We start from the raw sequence: 10,630 nt of genomic DNA, 5'->3' as shown, positions 1-10,630 counted from the left end.
ATTTAAATAATGCATCTTTTTATTATTATTTTACTAAAACCAGAAGAGGGCTTAACCTAGCCTGCTCGTGCTGCAGCAAGTTTTATATATAATAATATACAAAACATCGTTTTATTATCTTAACAATTGTATTAAACTCTTCATCAAACCTCCATATAGGGGGAAAATTAAAATAAAGGACTAACATTGCCAGGCTCAAATTCTGCATTCTGAATTTGTTCTGTTGCGCATTACTCAAATTATACTTTCTGCATTTGATTTTCGATTTGATCTGTTCCAATCACATGCCAAGACCTAAATCATCTAAGCCATCAAACTGCAATAACAAGCCACCCAGGAATCATCTAGTCCATTGCAACAAGCTCAACCCATCACCTTGCAATATACCAACCATTATGCTGTCAAAAGAAATCGCCAAGGGCAACATATAGGTGAGAGAACTTCAGCGGAATGATTATTCCGTTGTGATCGTCAAAGTATTACCTTAAAATTATAACGGTAGACAAAAATTCACCTCAATGCTTTACATCCTTTTTTGTTATGCCCCAAATTTTTGAAAATCAAGTTAAATACAAATCCTCAAATACATTTCAGCAACTATTAGAGATTCACTCATCTAATGTGGTTATCCAAAACAGGTGAACCAAAAACACTTTAACAGAGAAAACACAGGGAAGCAGCATCTAAAATGGCCTGCAGCTGAATTAGATAAAAGATGGAACGTTTTTTCCTCAACCGCCAGGAGATGTCCAATCATTTGTCAACATACCGAGTTGCAAAATTACTCAGAATGATGCCCTAGATTTCTGCATGACTAAAAACAGCAAATAGAATGAAAATCCTGGTAAAAAGTTTAGGGTAAGCAACACAAAAACATAGATCCGGCGTAGCACCTTTGAGAGAGACCGGCAAGAAATAAAACCATGTAAACCCGCCAGCAATTACATCAATCATCCAGGTAATAATATGACCCAGCAGTCTTCTGCTCTCTGTCCTTTGTTGAGTCCTTTTTGTTGATTCTTGGTCGGTAATTAGTTGGGTCCCGCCTAAATGTAATATCCAGGTGCTGTAACCGGTAAAATAATGAAACTGTGAGTGAAGAGGTAGCATAATAACCATAAAATATCAATTGCAACAAATAATTGCTTATGCACATTTAGCTATTCGGGTGACCTTAATTAAAGTTCACCGTAAGCAAAGGCATTATGGTCTGTTTACCATTTTTCTCAAAAAAATCCCATGTTAGATGCTAGAAAAAGCAATTTTAGTGCAATCTAGCTGTTTTAAAGTTTTCCCAAGTAGAATATAAAATTCACCTTAAACATAAACTTTAAAAGCCTCTCACCCAATTTTTTAACAGTGCTTTTCTCAACATTAATTCAAATGGCAATTCTAAACAATTAATCTCAAATAGTTCAAAAATAAGGAAAGCACATCCAAGCAATGTGAAATTTTCAAGACCATCAGATAAAAATGATTATATAACCATATAATGAAAATAGCAGAAATTATGCATCTTTCCCAACTTACTTCATTCTTTTTACTTTTGAAGGCATGCACAGTATGTACTTACAGATAAGAAGAGATTCATTCCAGTCAACAATGACTGCGGAGAATTAGCTGTACAGTCCACAGATGGCTGCCCCTCATACACAACAACCCTATCAGCAAGATAGGTTGCCATTATAAAATCATGCTCTACAACGAACGCAGTTTTCTTTGCATGAAGGATAAACCTCTTTATGACTTTTGAAGCAACAATACGCTGTTCAGAATCCAGATAAGCACTGGGCTCATCTATTAGATAAATGTCCGCAGGCTGTATCAAGTAAAGCATGAATCAGAATCCATTAAATAAAACAAAGCTTCAATCTCAGATATTAACATGAAAAATAGGTAAGGTGACACTGCATTGGATTGGCTATGCTCACAAATAAAGAAAATTCTGGTCACATGTTCATATCATTCATTTCTCAATAAACCCACAGACGGTACTGCAGGGAACTGCTGCCACTGATACAATGTTACCTATGTCACCCTTGGGACTAATTTCAATTCATAAGCAAATATTTTAAACAACATTATTTTACATTCAAACCTTAGACATCGGAGATCCACCACAGAAACCTACAACTACAACTGATCACAAACTACAGAAAAACAGAGACGAAGAATCTGTGCCAGAAGTTTCAGGTATTGTTTGCAACCTGCGGACTTTACAGCAAATCCAAATATGCATTCATGCTCACATGGGTGATGTTCAAGGAGGCATCCATGATACAATCCTGACAGAACCCTCAAAAACTTTGTCCGTCAGGCTTGTGTAACATAAATAAACCACAATCCTGAATTGATGAATATTATGCAACATAAATAAATTAATGCATATCAATAGACAAACAAGATGTGTTCAAAATAATTTTTATGTGTCATTGACATTGCATATCAGATGTGTGCCAAAAAAGTGCCATGTCTAACACACTCCAAAACATAACGCAAGCCCCAAGAGCAAGGTGTCAATGCTTCAAATGTCAGTACCAAGTTGGTTTATCCATTGTTGAGGGAGGAATAGCAAAGAAAAACAAAGGGAGTGAAGAAAAAGTGAAGAAAATGCTCCAACACATTTATTTTATCATTCCTTTTGCATCACCCTGGCATCCCATCCAAAAATCATGTCCATCTTAACAAGCACCCCAAGTAACCTATATATTCCTCAACCTTACATAACCTAAAACCATCCTGCAAATAATTCTACACTCTTTCCCCAGCGATTATATTCATGAATGTACTCACATATGAGATCAATAAATTTTCAACAAACAGACAAGCCCGAGATACAGATTAACAAAAAAAAAAAAAAAAAAAAAAAAAAAAAAAAAAGAAAAGAAAAAAAAGAGTAGCATTAACAAAATTAGTTAGAAGCAATGACCTTTCCAAGGCAGAGACACAAAGCAACTCTTTGCAACTCCCCACCAGATAGATTCACTACTTCTTGATCCATCAGTTGCTCTATAAGAAGCGGTTTCATGACATCTGACACAAACTGAGGATGTGTATATGAATCACGAATTTTTTGATGTAGCAAGTGTCTAACAGTAGATTGGAACTTAGGACTGATCTTTTGGGGCTTGTAAGAGACATTGAACTCAGGTATCTCCGCATCAGAACCTTCTATAATATCAGGTTTCAATAAACCAGCCTGCATGTTTGGCCAATAAAATTAAATTGTTCAAGAGGTGCTAGATTTCATGGCAGAAAGAATAAAAGAAAGTAAATCATGTCTTAGAAGAAGTACCAGCATACGTATGAATGTCGTCTTCCCTGTCCCATTCTCACCCAACATAACAATTATCTGAGAATCTGTAAATTCACCTTCAATCACGCGAAGCTTAAAGTTTCCCTGAATTTTAGTCATGGTTGGATATTTGTATCTTGCATATGTTTCAATCTCCTCAGCGCTCTCTTGTGGAGTCTCAGCAACCTAGATAAGCCAAAGAATATAATGTCAAGAAGAGAGACAGGGAGAGGGAAACAGAGTCTTTGCATAATTCAGAAACAAATAAAGGAAGCACAATTACCTTAAAGGTTAAAGACACATCCCGGAATCGGAGGTTTTCTGTAGGAACAAATCCAGCCAAAAATATATTTATTCCTTCCCTAACAGAGAAGGGAAGGGTCACAACTCCATATGCACCTGGTTTGCCGTACAAGCAACAAATGAAGTCCGACAAATAATCCAGGACACTAAGGTCATGCTCCACCACAATCACATAGCTGAAACAAAACTGGAATTAATGCACTTAATTCAGAGTAATAAAAAAATAGAGTTTGAAGAACAACAGAAAAAGTTAAACCTATTAGGCCTGAGCAAAGATCTGATAACTTCAGCTGCTTTAAGCCTCTGTTTTACATCAAGGTAACTTGAAGGTTCATCAAACATGTATATCTCTGCATTCTGTATGGCAACAACCGCAATAGCAAATCGCTGAAGCTCTCCGCCTGACAAATCCCCCACATTACGATCTATAACTTGGTTCAGCTCAAGATCGCGACAAAGATCTGCTTTCATCTCTCTCTCATCTTTTTGGTCGAGAACCTGCCCCACATTGCCTTGGACTGCCTTTGGAATGTGATCAACATACTGAGGCTTTATGATTGCCTGATGAATAAGAACATATCTTTAGCAAAAAGACAAATAGATGAATCTAAAAATGCAATGCATAGTTCACACGATTATGTTCGTCACATTTTTTAAAAACTCTAATTTGCTAAGCAGGAGCATAAAATGGGTGTGAATTAAAAACTTTAAACTAGTAACCTAAAACAAAGTGTATTATGATAATTACAGAGAATAAAAGGAAAAACCTGCCGCGGGGGGGGGGGGGGGGGGGGGTGTTGTGTGGGTTGTGTTGGGTTGTTGACGGAACACACACACACAAAAAAGGATTTAGGATCTCCAATAAAAAGTGGAACATAAAATAGTATATATCCAAAAAGATGTATCACATAAATTCAGGAACTGTAGACAAACATAGTAGGTAAAAATTCGATGTGACTACCAAGATTATTTTGCATTGATGCTATCTTGAGACGACGAGTAATGATTGAAAGGATTCTGTAAAGTGAGTGACAAGTGAAGACAACAAAGCATATTAACATGATGATGGTCGGCCACAATGCCAGAAGCGTGATGGTGCCAATGAGGCATGCAATCGAAACAATATAAAATCCTTAACCTAAGAGAAATAGAATTACAATAAAAAGGAAAAAAGTAATCGTGATTACAGAGTGGAAAAAAGGGTCCATTCATCGATCTGAGAACTTTTTCATCTATGCAATCACAGGTAACACATAAATCATATTTTAAGTCAAAGTTCTACCGCAGCAGTAACAATCAAAATCCCCACACTTAAATCTTGAAAGTATTGTACATAATTAATTGCAGTTTAATATAACTACTCAAAAAAATAAAGCCAAAGCCAATATAGTTGAATGGGTGAGAAAAATGTATAGAACTGACAAAATGACAATAGATTAACATTAATGCTTTCATAAGATGGCATAACATCTATTAGTAATACAAGTTTAAGTAACCTTGACAATGTCCGAATGGGAAATTACCTTCAAATTATCTTCCAGTATACGGGTAAAATAGTTCTGCAATTCAGATCCTCTAAAGTAGGTCAAAATTTCCTGCCAATCTGGAGGATTCTGCAATTGTATAGATGAAAGATCCGAGGCTTAAAGGAAAAACACAAATGTACCATGTACCAATAATGAGAATCATTCTTAAGCATATTACATTGAAACGACCCAAATTTGGTTTTAGTTTGCCAGCCAAAACTTTCAGCGCAGTAGACTTCCCAATGCCATTTGTTCCAACTAAGCCAAGAACTTGCCCAGGTCTAGGGACAGGTAACCTGTGATTGTAAATCTATGCAGCGTCAAAAGGCATAAAATACGATCCCACCCTTTTTCTTGGTAGGTATACAATCATTCAATGTCCCAAGTCGGTGGAAGCCAAGAACAAATTTGTAAGAGAAAAGCAATGAAAGTATTCAAAAACAATATCCTCTGCATCAAAATGCAAGGGTCGTAGCTCCTAATCCAACAATCTGTGAAAACAGATGTGGGTTTTTTGCCCTACTATTATTCCTCAGAACTAGCAGCAAAACAATAAAGAGTCAACAGAATTGTTATCCTATTCTATTTTCCAAATAGATACATAGTTAGCCTCTCCAGATGCACATCTTTCAAAAAATTAAGCAACTATTATCCAGGAAAATCAGTAAACCATTCCCAACAACTTTCTACATAAACCTGTCTGCCTCTCTCCATAGCCACCATAAATCTAACAATGGCACTGTAAGAATAGGCTGTGTGAGCCCATTTCTCAGTTAACTAATAAGCATGCAATCATCAACCTACCTGTGCAATTTAAAGGTATTGGGGCCATAACGGTGGGTTGTGTCTTTATCCAAATCCTTTGGCAAGTTGATGATCTGGATTGCTTCAAATGGGCATTTCTGTATCAACAGATATATTAATAGTCTGTTTTTCACAAAGCCATAAAGCAACCAGGAGAAGAAACAGCAAAATAGTTGCCAATTTGAATTTACCAACCTTAACACAAATACCACATCCAATGCACAGCTCCTCAGAGATGAAAGCTATCTTAGAAGCAGGAGTGACCTCAATACACAATTTCCCTGTGGACAAATTGCATAAAAGGGTTAGAACACAGATAATCGGATAACTAATAGCAACGGCTATTACTAAGACAATCCACTACAAAAGAAGGGTCAGGAGAAGTCTATTCTTTGAGAATAACAGGTGCAGACAATATTGATGTGAAAGTAACATCACCTTATAACAAAAGGGGTAAAGTAATTTCAACAGACAGTTAAGTACAATAGAATTCTTAGAATGGTTGGTGCCTGAGGTGAGGCCATACATCTTGCATTGGCAAAGAATTCCCCATGTTGTTACACCATCTATACTCCTACTAATTAATTAGAAATATATGCTTATATTATTAAATGCTCTTTGAGCCCAATATACCGGCGCTTGTTACAACTCTAACTCAAATTATTCTCATTCCCAGATTCTCCTCCACTTTAGAAATAACTTTTTATGATAACTTATGATGAATGTAATAGCCCACACCTTGTTAGCTAAAGCTCAGTAGCCATGTAAGATTGTCAGTATAAAAATTAAGAATGTTGCAATATAACATTCTGGTAGTAATATACTTATCTGACCAAACAATCAAGCTACCCAAACAAGGATTGAATCAAGTTCAAAGCATTGAAGCATTCTATAGGGAAAATTTATATACAACATGGTTCAAAAAGCATAACAAGCAATTGAAGGCCAGAACTAGTAATTATACAGAACATTGTTTTACACAGTACAAAAATTACTATAGTGGCAAGAGCTGGACTATTTTTTTATTATTATTTGAAAATTAAAGGGCAGGAAATCAAGAAACATTATATTCATTAAACCTAAAAATAAAAGTATAGCTATATCAAACAGATCATGGATATTAAATTTTAACATGCAACAAAAAGGTAATAAATTAAAATAACAAAAATACATTACCAGTTTTGACAACAGGACAGCTCTTTTTGCATTCTTGACGGCACTTCTTAGGCTTGCATCTATCAGAACTAACAATTGCAATTCGGGTCAACCTATCTGCCATCTTTCCTCCCCTTTCTTTCTATACTGTCCAAAAGTACACACATACAAAACACAAAGCCATTTACATTAAAATATTAGATGAAAATTATGGCACTAAAAAATTTGAATTTTCAGGTTAATCATTATTATTAGCAGAAGTCAAATGAGCAGAGCTACTTTCACCCAACCTACTAAGCAAAATTTGAAAAAAAAATGGCACAGGAGGCTTTCAGGATATCAGATGAGATCATAACCAGAAAAATCCCAAACCCGTTTAAATTTCACTTGCATAACATAAACCCAATGACCCTAACCCATTCAAATTCCCGCTCAACACAAAAATGAACAAAAACATACCCAGCAAAAATCAAACACTTCAAACTTAGAAAAATTCAACAAGTATTAATGTCATGGACTCAATGATCAACTGGAGCCCTTCAAAATTATCATAAAGAATTCGTAGGCTTTTGTCACCATCAGGATTGGATATAGTTAAAGAAAAAAAAAAAAAATTAATGTACGATCTTCACATATCTAAAACTAATTCAAAAGGGAAAAGAAAATTGAGAGAACCGAGTATAATGCTAATTCTACAATTCATTAGGCCTTAACTTGCAAAACCGTAAAACTGGTGTCCCCGAGCCAGATTGAAAAAACCAGTGAGCATATAGAAGGAAAAGAATTGGAACCTCTCTCATTTTCGCAATGAATTCACAATTTCTAAAAAAAATGCCAAAAATAACTTAAATCACATAGGAAGAGAGAAAAAGGATACTGCTGGTCAACAGTAATAGTGAGGCAAGAGGAAAAATGAACTTAGATCTTGGAATCAAGTCGTCAGATTGCATGAGCCATAGAGCTCATTATAGAATGGAGATGGCTGCTTGATTCAATCAAGAAAATTTTGAGCTAGGGGTGTGCAATCAGTTGATCAAACCGAAAACTGGGATTTCACTTTCTATGTAAACCTAATGGCATTTTACTTGGTAGAACTACAGTTCAGTTAATCAGTTACCGAACTTTAGCAATTAGAGATTAGCAGTTTAAATGATAAAGAAAAGGTAGAAAAGAAAAACTGAATATATAATTTGCTCAAGAATAATTACATAACGTTATACAAAATGAATATATACAATAGGGTAACCCACGAAAATAATTGCTCAATGATACAAACTGAATATATACAATCCACTAACCCAGAAAAATTCATGAAATTTGCTTGATAATAAATAAAAGTCAGACAAGAGAAACTGAATCTTACTTATGCAAACTGAAGTTCTACAAATTTCATGTCATATTTTATCAAATGTCATAATGCAGAGAAAATTTAACACATATAATCAAAGAAACAAGGGATACATGCATATTGGGTAATGAATTGAATTCCACATATAATCATATAACCATATGTGCGTATAAAATATTATATAATAATAGTTTCAGATCTGTATATGTTATTTGAGCCTCCTTTATTACTATACCCGAGTAAATTCAGTATCCACAAAAGAAAAAATCTTAATTCGTTTACACATGGCAAGTAAAACTGTTACAACTTATCGCCAAGTTTCACAATCGATTAACAAGAAAGGATACCAATTTTAGATTTTTAATTTGAAGGGGATTTCATACAATCAAGAAGCTTAAACTGCCATCCCAGATAAATTGAAGATTTATCATAAACTCGTGATAAAAGCAATGATCGGGAAGTACAATCAAGTAGTAGAAGTTAAAACTCACCTGAGAAAGAAAATACTAGAGCGAATCGATGGGCGAAGCAAGGAGGACCAGAAATGCTTGTCGCGTTAGCGTTAATCGCAAGCTGAGATGAGAGACTGGGAGCGAGAAGGGAACAGATGAGAGAAGCCGCACTGAAGCTTGGAGGAAGAAAGCAAATGAAATAAAAAAATTGAATGCAGAAAAGCCCTAGCAGAAAAGCAAAGAGTAAAAACGACATAGTTTTAAAATTTTGGTGTTCTTTTTTTTTTTTTTTTTTTTTTGAGGATTAAAATTTTGGTTTTGGTTTAGTTAAACCAACTGTTTTTCCTGAAAATGAATCAAATCAAAATAGCTGAAAGTATTAATTGTGGGCTAAACCATTCTTGATGCGTCAAACTTTGAGGCTTATAATAATTACACCTCAAAATTAGGGCTATGGAAAATATGAACCGATCCGACCGAAAATATAGGATTATAATCAGTTTTTTGGGTCGAGTCGGGTTAGGTAATTTGACAGATATATGTCTCTTATTTGAGTCGGGTGGATCGGTTAAATACCATGTTTCACCCGACCCGAAAAAGTAAAAATATTAAATTTTTTTTATTTCTTCATATGACTCACTCTCTTTTCTTTCTTCTTTTGTTTGTAAAATTAAAAATGTCAAATCATGATTAATTTTTTCTTGAAGATGACATATATTTTTTCCTGAGCAACTAAAAATATAATTTTTAAGTTTTCATGTTTTTTATTTCTGTTAAGTATGTTAAATATTTAATTAGAATTTTTAAATTTGATATGGTTTGGTTATGATTTGAAGGTGGAAAATTAGATTTGTATGATTCTAATTATTATGGTTTGATTGTGTTAAAGATTTTTTTCATTATGAATGTTTATGTTGATTATGGTTTGATTATTATTTTATGATTTTTTTTATTATGGTTGTTTGAGCAACAATTATTTGCTAGATAATTTTTTTAATTGCATCGAATCCAAATAAAAAGTTTGATTGTACATGAGTCATATCTATCTATATAAATATATAAAAGCTCAACTTTTAAAGTTTACGTGGCACAATTTTAGAACATTAGGTTGCTAACACGACACAATACTACAATTGCTAAGTTGAAAATTGATTTTTTTTTTTTTATTTTAAGAAAATTATTATTTTAATAGAATTTATAGAGAACTTGAATTAATATCATTAAAATTTTTGAAAACCTTTTTACTTTCTTTTTTTTTTAATAATTCGCAGTTTTTTATAATATTTATGTCCATAAATATATCATTAATGTTTCTCCATTTTTTTACCCTTATGGAATTTGTGTAGATTGATATTTTTCAGTTTTTAAATAAATAATAAAATTAAAAATATTATTAATATTTTGAAAACCTTTCAATCTCTTTTTTTAATAATTAACAATATAATTAATATCTACAAATATAAATAAATATTTATTCTCCTTTTTTTACTCTTATAAAATTTGTATAGATTTTTTTTTTTTTTTGAATATAAGTATATAATTTCTGAAGCATAGAAGCTAACTTTGCATAATATTAGAGTGTTATTAATGTTGAATCGACATTATTTCTATTTTCATATTTTAATTGATTTTTTTTTAACATTTAAAATTTGCCACGAGTTATTTATTTTCTACTGCATATTAAAGCTATTTGAGTTGAGAAAATTAAAATATTTTTTGCATTATTAAATATATATTAGATAACTTT

The 10,630-nt window shown here is 33.4% G+C and overlaps 1 protein-coding gene across 3 annotated transcripts; it reads right to left on the bottom strand.

Moving 5' to 3' along the window:
* Positions 1-432: 432 nt before the first annotated feature.
* On the bottom strand, positions 433-9,087 carry LOC105630007 (ABC transporter E family member 2). Of its 3 annotated transcripts, none has more exons than XM_020677730.3 (13): positions 8,923-9,087; positions 7,105-7,230; positions 6,124-6,209; positions 5,929-6,026; positions 5,303-5,420; positions 5,122-5,211; positions 3,855-4,159; positions 3,579-3,774; positions 3,296-3,481; positions 2,930-3,199; positions 1,574-1,819; positions 894-1,066; positions 433-814 (listed from the first exon to the last, which is right to left on the bottom strand). In XM_020677730.3, exons 2-12 carry the CDS (start codon positions 7,205-7,207, stop codon positions 947-949), a joined length of 1,818 nt encoding a protein of 605 aa, XP_020533389.1. In that variant the 5' UTR covers positions 7,208-7,230; positions 8,923-9,087; the 3' UTR covers positions 433-814; positions 894-946. The 3 variants fall into 3 exon arrangements, with proteins under 3 accessions (XP_020533389.1, XP_020533392.1, XP_020533390.1); XM_020677733.3 differs by having other exon boundaries at positions 433-806; XM_020677731.3 differs by having other exon boundaries at positions 7,105-7,225.
* Between the last annotated feature and the right edge of the window lie 1,543 nt (positions 9,088-10,630).

Source organism: Jatropha curcas, chromosome 7 (genome assembly GCF_041381405.1).
Source record: "Jatropha curcas cultivar XTBG-Jc1 chromosome 7, XTBG_Jcur_1.0, whole genome shotgun sequence".
NCBI classification, from domain to species: Eukaryota; Viridiplantae; Streptophyta; class Magnoliopsida; order Malpighiales; family Euphorbiaceae; genus Jatropha; species Jatropha curcas.
Note: the sequence above shows the minus strand (reverse complement) of the source record. Positions and strands in the feature narration are given on the sequence as shown.

Excerpts from the sequence above, each read along its gene's own strand:
- LOC105630007 (XM_020677730.3), bottom strand. The coding sequence starts at position 7,207 with ATGGCAGATAGGTTGACCCGAATTGCAATTGTTAGTTCTGATAGATGC. Across the intron at positions 5,421-5,928 it reads AATACCTTTAAATTGCACAG|GTTACCTGTCCCTAGACCTG; the intron begins GTAGGTTGATGA and ends TTACAATCACAG. Across the intron at positions 3,482-3,578 it reads ATGTGTCTTTAACCTTTAAG|GTTGCTGAGACTCCACAAGA; the intron begins GTAATTGTGCTT and ends TGGCTTATCTAG.